Source organism: Prosopis cineraria, unplaced genomic scaffold, assembly GCF_029017545.1.
Source record: "Prosopis cineraria cultivar Desert tree isolate PC_DT_omini unplaced genomic scaffold, ASM2901754v1 PC8, whole genome shotgun sequence".
Lineage (NCBI taxonomy): Eukaryota > Viridiplantae > Streptophyta > Magnoliopsida > Fabales > Fabaceae > Prosopis > Prosopis cineraria.
This window is the reverse complement of record NW_026555339.1, coordinates 14245945-14262951: the sequence shown is the minus strand read 5'-3', so window position 1 is coordinate 14262951 and position 17007 is coordinate 14245945. Positions and strand designations below refer to the sequence as shown.

Sequence of the window (17007 nt, the reverse complement as noted above, 5' to 3'; positions counted from 1 at the left end):
AACATAATCACATCATATAAGACCATCACAAATTGCATGCATGATCCCTAACCATCTGGTCCTCCAATACTCTCGACCGAACTAGTATGCTATTTCACAGAACTAAACTACATGTATGGTTCCCAAGCTCACCATCCATGGTAGGACTACCCGGCCAAGGTGTCCTAAACCACTTCTGAACTACTATTTCCCCCTATTACAAGTAATTGGGGTGTCGTTACTCCAACACTGCATCCTACGGATGCTAAGGAACATAATCTCTAACTCCACACCCTTTTGGGTACTAAGGAGAATAAGTCTCCAACACCGCACCCATTTTCAGGCACTAATGAGAGTAAGTGCTGCACCTGGCGTCCCGAGGTGCCAGCAATGCCATATGGACTTAATTTTCACTATCTCCAGTAGGGTGACCTCCCACCCTCTAATATGCCACATTTTACTACATATCTCCACTTGACCATGTATAACCAACTTTCCAAACAAATATAACAAAATCTTACCATTTACTTCAAAAGTATAGAATTTCACAAAGCAATACTCCACTCATTTTCTAAAATAGTTAACCTTTAAAGAATTTATACATATATACTTAACAATTCATAAAAAAGTAACTTGAGAATAACTTATACAAGGTAATAAATAATGTAAATTATCTAGTTACCTTAACCCTTTTGTTACTAAAAGGGTCACCCGTGGTACTAAATTTTTTCTTGTGTCAAGGTAAGTCTTCCCATACCACAATTTACAACAACAAGTACTATATGTTAATTTTTGATTAACACAAGCACCATTAGCTAATATTGACCTCCCAATTCTCCCACTTCTCACTCATATTCTCAACAAATAGATTTGTCAAGATTAGAATTTGTTCACATCATCCCTTTAAGTCTCCTTCTAATTCTATCACAACATAAAACTCAATATCTCAACTTATCACATTTCAAAACCCCTGAACAAGTTAAGGCTTGATCCAACTTCCACTAAACAACAAAATAGCTTCATATTACCACATATCCAAGATCAATGAGCCTAAATCAAACCTTTAGAGTCAATAGAAACCTTCAAAACATTGATTTATGGCATAATCCAATCAGACTAAATTCTCACTCTTCCAAATTCCATGGAAGATGAGATGAAAAGGTAGAGGACAAGGGTAGGAAACTTACTCAAGAGTTTGGAGGCTTAAATTCTCTTCAAAAAGCTCCTAAATTGATGCCCTAGCAGTGCCCAAAGTTACTCCTTCATGCTCTATGTTTTCCACCCCAAAATCTATCAATTTCTGATGATTCCCAAAATTTTAAGTTGCTTGCTGTGCCGTGCGCCGCAGCGCATGCCACGCAAGCTACGGCTCACGACACAACGAGCAACAAGTTGATTTTGCTTCCCCCCGATACCTCCCGACTTGATTCGACTTTCATCCTATCTCAATTTAGAGTCAAATATAACCCAAAAATCCAATTAGCCATCTAAAAATATATTTAAATAAATTAATCATATTTTTTAACTAATTTATCCCTTAATTAATCAACTTTTTCCAAATTTGAGGTTTTCGGATGTTACATTATTCTATAAGGCAGAATAGAAATTGGTTGAGTGTCCAAAAATATATCAATGGCAAATTCAATCTCTTAATCAGGTAGCAGTCTAAGTAATTCTTCTGGAAAAATATCAGGAAATTCTTGAACAACTAAAATTTGATCCAAACTAACAGTAGACTTATCAATGTCCCTTACCACAGCTAAGAACCCTTGACAACCCTTCTACAGTAATCATTGGCCTTTAAAGCTGAAATAAGATTAGTATGTCTTTTTATAAAACTCCCTTGCAATATAAAAGGAGTTTCACCTAGAATATCAAATTTCACCACTTTCAAGTGGCAATCAACAGTAGCATAATAGAAGCTAACTAGTCCATACCCAAAATTACATTAAAATCAATCATTTCAAGCATAATTAATTCAATAAAGGTTTCTCTACCCTCAAGAGGCACTTCACAAGACTTATATACATAAGAAACAATTAAAGATTCCCCTGCTAGAGTACTAACTACAAATGAATTATCAAGTTTGGTAGGTTATTTACCTAAGCTCTTAGCAAAATAAGCAGATACATATGAATGAGTTAATCCAGGATTAAATAACGCATAAGCCTAATTAAAACATATAGTTATAATACTTGTAATAATAGTATTTAAAGCTCTAGCATCTTCCCTTATCATAGCATAAACTCTTCCCTGTCCGTGCACTAAAGAAGATTGTCTTCACTTACCATTTCCCTTTCCAGACATACCCCTGCTAGCTAAAGCAGAAGCGGCCCTAAAAGGTAGGATTGAAGATGAAGTAGGGTAGGAAGGAGGTTGAATTGATCCATGACTAGACATATATTAGAGATATAGACAATTTCTTCTTAAATGGCTCGTCTACCAACACTCAAAACATGCGCCAGACACTCTATGGCACGGTCCCAAATGGTATTTCCCACAACTAACACAAGGGATTCAAATGTAACTTGATTGATTCAGAACTAACTGGGCTCGGGGTTTACCATTATTAGAATTAGATCTCATGACAAGAGTACTTATTAATGGTGAACCATATGATCTAGGTCCAGAATGCATGGTATAAAAGTGAGGTTAATTTGAAAATCGATGATTTTTAGAGGAGGAACTAGGAAATTTCTCATGGTTCTCTCTCTTGCGTTTCTTAGAAATTGCTTCCTCTATCGTATGTCAATTTTTTATTCTCAGTGTGTCATCAACAATCTCAATATAAGTAACATCACGATCCAATATAGATGCTATATTATCATGTATTTACTGGCAATCCATGTACAAACTTGCTAATCTGTTCCCTTTTAGTCGGTATAATATGAGAGGCAAAAGAAGATAATTCTTTAAACTTCTGATCATATGTTGCTATTAACATTCCCTTACTGCACTTTAGAGTCACAAACTCTTCAACTTTTGTGTCTCTAGTATTTTGAATAGATATTGATTTGGAAATATAGTTTTAAACTCTTCCCATCTCAAAGAAGGTACCTTAGCTGCATGAAGACTTGAGACTATTTTGCCCAAGTACTTGCTACTCCTTGAAGTTGGAATATTCCAAATTCAATATAATGGACATCAGGACATCTCAAGGCCCTACATCTCTTCTCAATTCCTTTGATAAATTTAATTAGGTCCTTCCTTCTGTGTATTAGTTCCCTAAAAAGATGGTAGATTTAGTTTCATAAATTCTAATAGCTTAATTGTAGGATTTTTCTCTAGCATATCATGTGTCAAAGAGGCAATCTGTTCCTCAAATTGAGAATTTTCTCATTCATCTCTAGCAGGAATATCTTGAAGGGGCCTAAGGGTTCGACTACCCCTAATCTTGATCCTATTTTGATGTTATCCTCTACCTCTCAAGGGCACATCATCTGTCAAAGAAATTCTACCAAAGGCCCTACTGCTAGTAAAGCTCCTAGTAGATATTCAATGTCTAGGTGGCATGTTTCACTATATAAAGAGATAAAATAAATATATAGTTTCAAATATAGTTCTATACAACAAAAGAAATCAATGATAAGAAACAAACAACGTTCAAAGACTTTCTATAGAACCTTCAATGATGCCTCAATTATAATTATGCCCGGGTTCATAATAATAATTGAGACCCATTGAAAAGTTCTCAATCCACATAACTATATATAAAACCTTAGTTCTGATACAAAAATTGCCACCTCCTAAAAATGGAGAGCGACGGGCACGAGGTATGAACCGTGTCACACATCCCCATAAGCCTCAAATCATAAATTCATTCTATTTCTAAAATGTAATCAAATTTATGTTGAAATTATAGCACTTTTGATACTGATCATCATAACAAAGTTTCAACATGTTTATAGAAATTTCGGTAGAACCTTCCCTATAAATAAGATCTCCTGAAATTTCTAAATACACTGATTCAGTCAAAATATCAAGAAAATTAGGAGCTCAACTCTTTCTAGCTAGCCAACAGTATATAAATCAAAATAAAATCCTAATAATAATTATGTGGAGCAACTAATCTTTCTACTAAATTAAAATACATGAGTCTGAAATATTTACATTAAAGGTAATAATACCAAGCAAAATTTCCACCCAGTATAACTGTATTGCTATTTTAAAGGTTGACAATAGGATCAGCATTAGCTAATGAATCTAAGATCGAAATAAATTTTTTAGTGAATGTTATCCCCAAAAATAAAATTTTTAAAAGAAATATATAAAAAATAAATTTAGTCAATTGTGTAAATTAGTTGAAAAGATAATAATTTAATATGATGTGCTCAATAAATGTATAATTATTAATTATAACCATAAAATGAGAGTAAACTAAAAGCACTTTATACCATCAGGGTAAGAGAAGAATGATTTATACATATGAGAATCAAAATAACACACTACTAACTGAAACTATTAAATTTCAAATATATAAATTGATCCAAATTTAGAATGATGAGGATTTAACATAATAGATAACAAACGTGAACATATAATCCACAAGGGTAAATAACTAAACGTAACTTATGCCATAAAAATAAATGGGAACACACAGTCTACGAAGATAATGCTAACCAAATATGGCCTAAAACCATGAAATAAATGCAGGTACGATACCTGCGAACAACAAATGTGAGAACAAGGCTCATAAAATTCAAACTACCTAGTCGTTAACTAAGGTGTTGAGGGCTAATGGAACTACCGTTAGCAAACAGTATTCTGTATAAAGTCCTCTTAGAAATCACATTTAAAACATGCGAGAGAAATAATTATTTTTGAAATAAAATTTTCATTCTCAATACCAAACTAGCATGAATTATTTCAAATCTCAAAACTTCCCAAATTAATACTTCCAAACTAATGTACAAACTTGCATTAATTGTGTAACCAAGAAATTTCAAAGTTCAATAAACAAAAATGCTTTCATCAATATTGAAAATATATTTCTAGAGGAAAAATAGATGCACGTATCATAATTTAATTATCCTTCATCATTGTTCCATAATTTCTAAAACTAAAATAATTTATAAAAATCAATTATTTCAATAGAAGACTATAAATAAATAATTAAATAGGATTCTATTCACTTATTTGTTAAAATTTAAAATTCTCAAATATGTTCTTTAATTCTTATCAAGGTCTTGTTCTTCCACACACCCTTAGCTCACCACGACAGAAAATAAGGAGGAAGAAGATAAAACAGATGACTGAATAGGGGAGAGATAAGCTGAACACCCAGCAGCAACTCAAATGTGACCAACACAGGGAGAGCAGCAGTCGAACGTGAAGTTAAGAGCAATCAAGCGTGAAGAGGATGAAGAGATTTATGAGCAGGCAACTATCAAGCATGAAGAGGCTAAGAGAGTCATGAGTAGTTGAAGGCTTTAGGATCTATTTTCTTTACTCTGCTACTTCATCAATCATGATTGGAGAGATCAAGTGAGAGGTTAAAGAATAGAGGAGAGGAAGATGCCGATATACTGTAATGTTTTGTCATCTTATTTCTGCCTTCTCAGACGCTGGTGACAACAATGATGGCAGAGGAGTAGAGAGCAAGTTTAAAGACTCCAGAATTCTCTCCCTCTTTTTGTGCATATTGTGTTTAAATAAAGAAGGAGGAAAGAGAAAATTTTATCTGATGAGGGAGAGGATATAATAGTAATTTCATTAAATTAAAGTCACAAAAATAAACCCCCTCCATTTATGCTTCAACAAGCTCAAACCTTAGACTTATTGAATGAGTAGTTTACACACTTCCATGACACCAGCTTCACTTCTTATTATATTTTTCTAAAACTTAATATAACTATCATTAAAACACCAACTTATATATTTACTTATTATTATATTATTTTTTTGGTTTATTACAGCTATTGATAATTTTTTTTTGGATAAGAGATGAAAGGTTAGAAAATTTTAAATTGAATGATTGGAAATAATGCACCTAAGGTGTTTGATGTAAAGCATAAGAGAGAATTATATCTCAAGTAAATAGGTTGGCATGGCTTAAACAATATGCAAGAAATTAGTCATATAAATGATAATGCTTGGACAAATTCTAAAGCATGAATTTTGGCCTTGGAATTTTAAATGATGGTAGTTGATTGGGATTATATTAGGAGTGGACAGAAGTCTTTATAATTTATGAAAAATTTATTAAAATTTCACCCATTCATATCCTTATAGGGTGTTACTACTACAAAAAAGCCTATATCGGTGATTTAAAAATTAGACTGAATAGTCAGACCAGTCCAATCGTTGACCAGTACAGATTTTGGTTCAGTTAATATGAGAAAATTATTTTAGGAGTTGAGTCAGGTTGGGCCATTTCAAATCAGCAGTTAGACTGGGAATCGAATCTAGTTTTCAAGAACTAAACATTTCCAAAAAAACATTTTTTATTTTTTATTAATTTTGTTTAGAAAATGACCAATTTCTTTAATCATTTGATATTTTGTTGTATCACATAGCTTATTAAGTCATGATAAACTCAAAATATTTGGTATTTTTTAAGTTAAGTAGAAATTTCATATTTATTTCTTATATTTAGATTATTATATACATATATAATTTTTTAATTTAATTATTACATCACCAATTTGACCATTAGTCCAACTCGGTTAAACCATATAGATTGTGAACTGCTGATCTTTTTGGTTCAATATCCAATTTAGTTTTGAAAACATTAGGTTGTATATAGTGGTTCTTTTTCGCTATATATAGCGGTTTTTTAACCGCTATATACTCTGGCACTATATATTCTCCAATCCAACATATAGCAGTTAGTTGAAAATAAATTCCTAAAAAAAATAGAGACTATACAAAGGTTATTCAAAATAACCATTATAGGGTCTCTTTTTCTTGAATCCCGCCTTAAATATATAGCAGTTTTTTGAATCCTGTCATAATTATATAGGGATTTTTTTTAATAACCGCTATATAAAAAGCACTATATATAGCCTTTTTTTAGTAGTGTGTGTGGAAAAAAACGACCTTGATAGGAATTAAAGGAAGAAAATATTTAGAATTTGGGAATCCAATAAGTTAGTGAATAACATCCCAGTTAAATTATTAATAATAGTCTTTTATTAAAATATTATCTTTTTACGTAGATCATTTTTAATTACTATGATAAGCAAAAGATAAGTTGTTAATTGAATTATTTATCATGTGAAAATATAAAATAGTGGAAAAGAATAATTAAATATGGCATGTACATGTATTTTCCCCTATGAGTTATATTTTCAAGATTTATGAAATTATTTTTTATTAGCTTTGGAAAATTTTGGTTATCCAATGAATGCAATAATGCGCATTATTTATAAAATTTTATTTTGACAAGTATTGGATTGATGCTTACAATAATTCATTCGAGTTTGGCATTAAGAATAAAAACTTTATTTTAATAATAATTATCTTTCTCACATGTTTGAAATTGATCACTAAAAGGACTACAAACAGAACGGCATTGCTAACAGTAGCTCTGTTAGCTCTTGGCACCCATAGTTAATGACTAGCTAGTTTGTTTCATGGGTTTGGTCCTCACGTTTGTTATTTGTTAGCCTAACGCTTGTGTTTGGCTAGTATTTTCCTCATGGACTAGGTGTCTACATTTGTTTCATAGCTCATGTTGTATTGGCCACTTGCCCTTGTGGACTATGTGTCTAAGTTTATCTTCATGGCATGAGCCACATTTGATTATTTACCCTCAAGGACTATGTGTTCACGTTTGTTTCCTGTTATGTTAAGTCCTCAAAATTTTAAATTTTTAATCAATTTGTGTATTTAAAATTTCAATGGTTTTAGTTAGTAAAAGTACTACTTTTATTCATATATAAATAATTTTTTCTCCTCAATCATAATAGAATAAAGAAATTTCAATTCACTCTCATTTTATGATTATGATTAAGATTTTCTAGATTTAACAAATTTACTATATTGAATTATCTTCTTTTAAATTATTTCACATAATTGTTTGAGTTTATTATTTTACTCTTTGAATTATATTATGGGATGCTATTCACTATAAAATATTTTGATCTCAAATTCATTAGCTAATGCTAAATCTCTTATAGATCATTGAAGTGTTTATCACTACCTGGGAAGTAGAGGAGCTGTTGATTAAGCAACCTTTTGATGTAAAATTTGAATGATGAAATTGTACTTTGAAAATTAAATTATAGATGCTCTACATAGATTATAGCTAGGTTTCTTATTTCAATATATATTTTTTCTGTTGACTAGAAGGAGTTAAGCTCCTAATTGACATGATATTTTCCTTGAAACATTCTGTTGTATAATTTTTTGGAGATTCTGTTTATAGGGAAAATTCTGCTGAAATTTTTATTAAATATACCATAATTTCAGTATCAATATAATTACATTTTAGAAATAAAAAATTATTGATTTAAGGCTTAGGGGATTTACAATATGGTTCATACCCATATCAGCCACCCTCTATTTTTGAGGTATGACAAAAAAGTTCAAACAATTATGAACAAAAAAGAAAAAGAAAAACTATGAACATGTAAATGAATTTTGTTTGATTAATTAGTTTTGTTTGATTTTCATAGGCAATTAAATGACTGCAGGAAGTAATAATCGTACTCTTGATAGTAGATCTCAAAGTGATCCAATTCTAACCATTGCCACTGCCATTGATTCCTAGTAGCAAGTAGGTTGGGGTAAAGGTGAGAAATTGAGAAGGGGTTTGGTTGTGATGGATATGCTAGCAATCTAAAGATCTCGGGAAAAAGCTTCCTATCGAGTGGAACGACAAGGGCCAATGTATTGATTTTGACAATTAGTCAATTATATTAGAGTAGTGGTTAAAGCTAATGTGCCCTTTAATATGAGGCCCTTGATTCATTAAAGGACACAGTCTTGGTATGTTACTTTGTATTCCAGCCTTATGTAATGACCTTAAAAAAATAAAATACAAAACAATAACTAATAACAATAATAAAAATCTGGTGGGGTATTATGCTGTAATTTTCTTAACAAGCTTTGGTCTTGTTTTATAATTTTTCCCACGGTCTTTTTATTCAAATTCTTCTTTTTCCTTGTTGGTGAAGAATTGCATGACAGAGTAAGAGATAGCATTCATGTTGTCTCTGTTTTTCTTTTTCCTTTCCCATCACATAAGTTTCATCTTGCTGTTAGTATACATGTCTCTTTACCACCAGTTAGAGCTCATTCCTTTCCCTTACTATTTGCAAACTCTGGGTTAGACCAGTAAGGTTATATTGACTAATCCTCTCCAATCTCCCACAAATCAATGTGATTAACAACTTTGACAAATTACACAATTAAGATAAGCAAACTTCACAATTTACAAATAGGGTAAACAAATCTAAATAATTGTAAATGGAATCCTATGAATTTCAACATTTAAAATAGTCTTATACATTTTCATTAGTCCCAAATCAGAGTTTCAAACGTTTACAAAAGCACAAGAGTTAAGAAAATCAAGGTATTTGCATAAAACTCAAACCAATGAATTAGTGCAGAAAATGGCACATGCACTATGGCTAACTACAGGTAACAACGGCTTGTAAGCCTCTATACCATGAACCATGGCACATTGCATGAGTTTGGCAGTATTTTGCTGTCAATTGATAGCATAGGGAGTGAACTTCTAACAAGTTCCAAAACTTCGTCTGACATCTGATTGAGGTGATCTTGGTGTCCATAGAGAGCTTTCTCTGAGCTCTAGCTAATAGCATAAGTTTCACAACCAAATTCTTTTTCTATTAAAAGTTAGACATGTAATCCATTTTTACTCATTTTTTACACAAATTCACAACAAAGGTGTCCAAACTCACACACATGTGCCAGACCACACTCAATGGACTATTTAGGATTCATGCAGCACACCATAACCATACAAATACACATATATCACAAATTCACCATTCAACCCTAAAATTCATAAAACACAAAGGGGATAAAATCTTTACACAAATCATCAATATTCATTCCAAACAATTCAGAATATATATTTTTCCTACTTGCACAAGTATTTTGGCCTTATATAAAGTTTACAACCACAATCACTAACCTAGGGCATAAAATACATAATATTTCCATAACAAAAATACAAGTAGCTAAAAAATTAATGTAATGAATCCTAGTTAGCAAATTAACAATACTTAGATACACATAATCAAAACAAGAGGCCTATAAGAGGATTTTCACATAATCCTAAGCCTCAATATGTTTTCCCCGATCCTTGTCTGATGAGCTAGGCTCTTAAAATATAAAGATTGAGGGGTGAGTGCAACCACTTAGTAATTAAGATCCATCTAATCTATACAGTTGCATATCAATTAAAAACATAAAAATGGCAATATACTCACATATCATGCACATATGGAAAAATAGCCACAGCCACAACAATAAACTATGTAACCCGGCTTGCAACACATATCATATATCATATCCAATTATACAAATCGTCAAGTCACAAAAATAACAACCATGCGCCTTTAAAACATGCCAGACCACAATAATAACAACTATGTGGTCAGAATTATATGCATGATCAATGACAACCTTTACCCTCCTATTACCTTTGACATGAAACTAGGGGCTATTAAGTGGTTATATTTGCAACTCAGACTAACCTAGCTTCCACTTATGAGGAGCTACTAGGTTAGCGTTAACTCACTCCACTCGTGTGCTATGAATTTTCTCTAATACTAACAACTATAAGGTGTCATACCCTTAATCTAGCGTTCTCATAAACTAATAGAGACTAGTTAAGTTTGAGTCTCTCAAAGAACAAGTGAGACAGTCGTGAATCAACCATGAGACAATGGCTACCTCTGTGATTTCAACGGTTTGTGCTAAGGCAAGCTTCTGATTCCAATGGTAAACCACCAATACATTTAGATTTACCAATCTCCTCCTCTCCTTAGGTGAACTTTCACCAATGATCATGCTATACAAATATTGACACTTCATATGTCATTTTCAACACAATTCATCACATATAAATTCATATATCCTTACTCACATATTGATAATACTCCACATGTCAATTATTACATTTTTCATCATTTTCACATGACATATAATCAATCATTATCATTAAACACATATATGCATCATGCATAAGGTTTTTCCATTTTTCAAAACAATTTCACACATAATTCATCACATTGAAAAATTGCATCAATAATTTTTCTAACATCAAACAATTTTAATTTCAAATCATTAATTTCAACAATTATCTATTAATATATAACTATACAAATTAGATTTTCCTTAGTTACTTCAAACCTTTGAGAGGTAAAAAGTTTACCCCTCAATATAACTACTTCCAAAGCTTTCTATTTAGGTAGAATGGTGCCAAAAGGTTACTCTACAGTCATATCATAAGGATACATTATTATACTTCACTTTTGATACTTTTCACTATCACAACTCCACTTTTGATGTTTTCACTATCACAACTCCACATTCTCCATTTTTATTTAAATCATAATTTCACTACCCATCATATCCAATAGTTTACTAGGGTCTAATGACCCATATTATCATTAACGAGTATTTAAACCACCATTAATGATCATCATCACTCTCAACAACCTCAATAAATGCAAATTTTGGATATTAATGACCCTCATAATCCAACACTCTCTAAAATTATTAATGCAGGGTTTGAATACTCTAAATACTCTCATTATATCCATTTTAAGACAATGAGTTCAAACCCATATCTCATATAAATATAAAATTACCATTAACACTCAAGCCTTAACTTCTCAACTAGAGAAAATGGAAGAGAAAGGGAAGAAATGAGCTTAGTAACCTTACCTTAAATGTTATCTAGCTCCAAAATACTCATAAACTCCAATGCCACAAGCCTTACTGAGAAAATCACATTTGCTCTTCATTTTCTCTATTTTTTTCTAATTTTTGTCTACTTCACAACTAGTTTATCAGAAAGTTGGCCATACACTGTAGCACACGTAGTAGCATGGCACATGGCATATAGAGGTCATTCCGTTATTCTTTCCTCTATGTGCAATGGTGAACGTTGCTCGCACCGTGGCATGTGACTCATATAACCTTCCTTTACTTTTTCCTCCTTTTGATGCCTAAATGGCTCAACTTCACTTCAAACCCCACCTTTAGGGTTGAAATCACAATCATTTACATAATTTAGACTTATCTAGCCACACACCATACTAATTTACTTAATTAATTACCCCCATTAACTTAATTAATCATGTTTAAATTTTTAAAATGTTACATTGTTCATCTGTTTCTATTAGGTAAAGTAGCTAAATCTCTCCCTCTTTTCTACTCTGTTACATGGCTGATAGAGGTGTAATGTGTATATGCATGATCAATCCTTCTTCCTTCTTCATCCTTTTTCACTACTAAAAGTTATATATATGTGTACATGGCAGCTTGATTCCTTATGTTTGCTAATTGAAATTTCTGACCCCTTCCTTTTCATTCATGTAGAAGACCAAAACTTTTTCTCTTTTCCTTCTTCAACACAGTATATTAGTTAATCATAATTGTTGCGATTGAGTTTTGTTAAGGTAAGTTGGCGATTTTTCCTTCCCCCCTTTGAGTTTTATAATAACACTGAATAATCCTTCCCTCCTTTGGCTGAATTATTGCATTTTGTTGTCATGATGTTTTTTGATTTTAAGTTGTAATTTCACTTAAGCCTATGTATGATTTTAGTTGGTGATAAGCTAATGTTGGTTTTGAATTAATGTTGGAAGTTGATTAATTGGTTGGATGATTGTTGGGAGCTAAATTTAGATGCACCCAAGATGTTTGTAGAAATGCCTAAAAGAAGGAATTGGTAGAAATAATGTTTCTAAATTGGTATAATATAGCTTGGAAAAAATATGGTGCAAGAAGTGGCTTGAGTTATTGATTAAAATTTGAAGATACTAAAATAAAAAAAAGTATAGAGAAAGAGATTATATAGGATACTTGTATAGTAATTTATTAAGTCTAAAGGGAGCATGAGATAGTCAATGTGATTTATTATGCTTTATGCTTGAGGATGGGTTACAAGAAGGTATAAGGATGATTTAAAATGTGTCAAATATTTTTTTGATTCAAGTATATTTAGATTGTTAAAATGCTAAGCTTGAGATTTATGAGAGAAGAATTTGGTGGAATATAAGTTGTTTCAATTTTATATATTAATTTTGAAGGAACATGCATATGTAGTGATTTGAGTCATTAATTAGAATCCTAAGGTAGACTATGTTAAAGTGAACGATGATTTTGGCATTTCAATAAGTTTTAAGAAGGTACAAAAGAGGTGAAAATATTTTTCTCTTATTTAGTTGGATTTTTAATTAGTTAGTTAATTGATAATGAGTTTATGGATTGTATATTTTAAGTTGTGATGTTTGTTTGGGAATTGATTTGAATGTTTGCTAAGTATTAGAAAATTACTTATAAATGATGCTATGATTGTATTTTTATTAGGAAGTTAAGAGATCATTAGAATTAAGGGAACTTAAGATAAGACCCTTTTAGAATTTTTGGGAAAACTTTCTGGTGCATGGGTAGCGTTTCGCCTCAATTTCTAGTAAATTATTTATAAACTTTCTTTATTTAAACTTTTACTAGTATTCCTTTATAAATTGTACAAATATTTTTGTAATTCTATTTTTCTCCCCATTGTCTTATTAATGATAATGCGTTGATTTTACTGATTTATATAGCTGATAAGTAATAATTGAAATAGATATGTGATACTGGCATTATTTCTTAGAAGTAGTTTACTTATTTAATTCCATGTTGATCCACAATTTTTAATACAATGATTTGTGTATGAAGGAAATGATAATAAATTAGAGCAATGGAAAATGATCATTGAACAATGTTTAAAATGATAATTTTAAAACTATTTTCTTGCTCCATATATGCTTGATTTTAATTAAAGTGACTAAGTTTAAAATGCTAGTTGCTAATGGTAGTTCCATAGCCCTTGACGTATCATAGTACACCTAGCTAGTAGGGTGTTTGTAAGAGGTCCTAGTCTCATGCGTAGGCCAACGCATGTGGAATAGAGGGATGGACATTTGTGAGTATGTACTCACGCTTATTTCGTGGTTTCCAGACACACTTGATTGGTTATTTATCCTCGTGGACTATATGTCCATGCTTATTATTCCTTTTGATAAAGCCCTCCTAAATTTAAGTTAAAATCATTTATCATTCTATGTTAATTCTTTAAAAGTGCTCTACTTCGTTGTACCATTAATTGAAATTTTTATATTCTATACGCATTGGCAAATTTTAAAAATTTATATTATTCTAATAGTATTGTTTAAATTTCATGATTGTATTATTGAGAAACTTATTCTTCATTATTAGTTTATGTGTATGTTTCATTACTTCATTAAATCATTTTAAAACGAAGTCTATTAGTTCCATTTTATTAAATTTTTTCAAATTTTATTCTAATTGGAATGCTATTTACCAGAAATTTTTTTGGTCTTAGATATTATAGTTGACCCTGCACTTCCTACTGATATTAAAGGGCAATATTGCTTTTTAGATAATGAAGCACTCTTTGACCATCCATTTTGATATAATTATGTATTGTATTAAAATTATAAGTTCAGCACTCCACATATATCATAGTTAAGTCTTGATCTTATTTTATTATTGTAAAATGTTTGGTATGTGCTTAAGCTCCTTTTTGGGTTGGCTAACAGGTTGTATTTAATAAAAATTTGAGAAGTCCTAGTTACAAGGGAGACTTTACTAAAATTTCTAAATAATGGTTAAGATATTATGAATTTTAAATTTAGACATAAATTATATATTGTTATCTTGAATAAATTTTTTAGTAAATTAATGCTTATGGAATATGAGTTTATCTCATATTTTGTGCCGATCACACCCTCAGTACTGGGCTGTGACACCTTATTTGTTATACAACAAATTTGTTATATTAACCTCAATAAGATTAATTCCTTTTGCAGTCGGGATTTGATTACAAGAGTAGGAAGAATTTGTTCTCCACAAAGTTAGGATAGCACATTGCTTTTTTCAGAGTATGAATCACTAGAAAATTCTCAAAAAACCTAGACATAGAGAGAATTGAAGATAAAGTTGTCATGCTCTTGAAATCCATTATTAAGCTAAACAATGAGCTATTTTGTTAACTTCTGTCACAGTAAGAGTTTAAGGTAATAATTATTCCTTAATGTTGCTTGCTTTTAATGATTATATATGTACAATGGCTCTAATATTTTGTATTTTTATAATAAGTTAAGTGCTATAAAAAAGGGTGGGGGCAAAAAGAACAAATATCCCTGCTTGAAAGGGCGTAAAAGTTATGCCACAGTTGAGAAGGACTATTTAAAAGAGCAGGGATTAGAGGATTTTGTATCTCAAGAAAAGCTTTAGGCTTTGGCCCCAATAGATAATCAGGGAAACATTTGAGACCCTTGAGTGAAGGAAGTTGTTGAAAAAATTGTAAATGTTAATTATAATTGTATTAATGTTAAAATAATCAATTATTTGCTTAATTTTCTCTGTTGTGTAATTCATAGGTGGCCTTTTCTTAGGAGGGTGATTCGGGCTCTATTCCTCATGGTGAGGATGTCTTGGAGAAGACTTTGGGGAATGTTGACCACCCTGGTCGTGTTTTAGGTGTAGGATTTAGAGTTACCAAGAAGAAGTACTTCATGACAGTGCCAAAGAAGCCTAAAAAGACTACTAATCATGAAGAGGTGAATTTATTATGGATAGAGCTACACAAAACCCAAGCAATCATAGGCCAACAAAATAAATACATTGAGATGTTACTCAATGGACGTCTGCCAGGGAATCTCATAGCAAAGCTTAGCTCGAGTTTAAAAGAAAGTTGCCCTAAAACTATTCAAGTTAATGTCGCTAAATTCCTTAGTATAATGTTTTATTTATTTTTTACTATAAAACTATGGTATAGTGTTTTTCTTTTATTATTTAGAGAGAGGCTAAGGTTCAATTCTTGGCTAATAGCCCACATGAGTGTGTGTTGCAATTAGACACATGTTTAACACTGTAGGGAGCAATGTGATTCACAATGTGCCCCTCCCTACTGACCATATAAAGGTCTAACTATTGACTATAAATAAGTCCCACTACCCCCTACCTGTGCCCATACCAGATGTTGAAGTGGTTGAAAAAGTACTAGCTTTATTGTTTGACCTAGTCATCTTGTACGAGATCCATAACTGAAGCCAATGTCAAAGGTATATCAATTAAACCTTTCTCAACTTTTTACTTTTTCTTGTATTTAGATTGATTACTAACATGATGTGATTAAAGCTTGTTGAGAAGCTTCCTCTAAAAAAGCCCTCTGAGGATAATAAAAGGAAAGAGAAATAAAAAGAAAGCTTCTATGGGGACTAAGGATTTTGTCATGCAACCTATTCCTTCTTTTTCCTTAAAGACCACTTCTACATTTGCCCTAAAGGCTCCTGCACTTCCCTTAAAGACTACCCTTACCCTTTCTCTGAAGCTTAAGTGAAAGGTTACCCTAGGGCCCCTCTTTAAATCTAAAGCAACCTCTTTGATGAGAATCAAGAGATGTTGAGACATTATACAGCTTGCATCAAGGGCGTGAAGATTATGTTTGACTTAGAGTTTATGACACTATCAATATCTAGGATAACATCGATAAAGAAATTATGACAGATGTTATCATGCACGAGGAGTTGACCATGAGTTTGTGCAATCATTTTATGAGATACATTTATTGATCAACTAAATATAGGGTTCTCTTTTTTAAAGTTCTTATGTGACACAAGCCCTCACGTTTATATTCTATACATGATTATACATAAAGACAAAGGGCGGAGTGAAAGTGAAGGCCACCAAGATTGGTATATACAAGCTAGGAAGCATGGATATGTGGTTTAACTTGGTATACTCTTGCTTTTACTTTGCTTTCACTATACGCATTGGACATGGACACATATCCCGATACGCATCATTGCT

General features: G+C 31.7%; 1 protein-coding gene across 1 annotated transcript in view; it reads left to right on the top strand.

The window, feature by feature from the left end:
• Positions 1-16537, top strand: part of LOC129317352 (uncharacterized) — a 35606-nt gene extending 19069 nt beyond the window's left edge. The window contains exons 6-7 of the mRNA XM_054961692.1: positions 15591-15755; positions 16460-16537. Coding sequence (XP_054817667.1) covers positions 15591-15755; positions 16460-16537 — 243 coding nt within the window. The remainder of the gene's footprint in view (positions 1-15590; positions 15756-16459) is intronic.
• Positions 16538-17007: the final 470 nt, after the last annotated feature.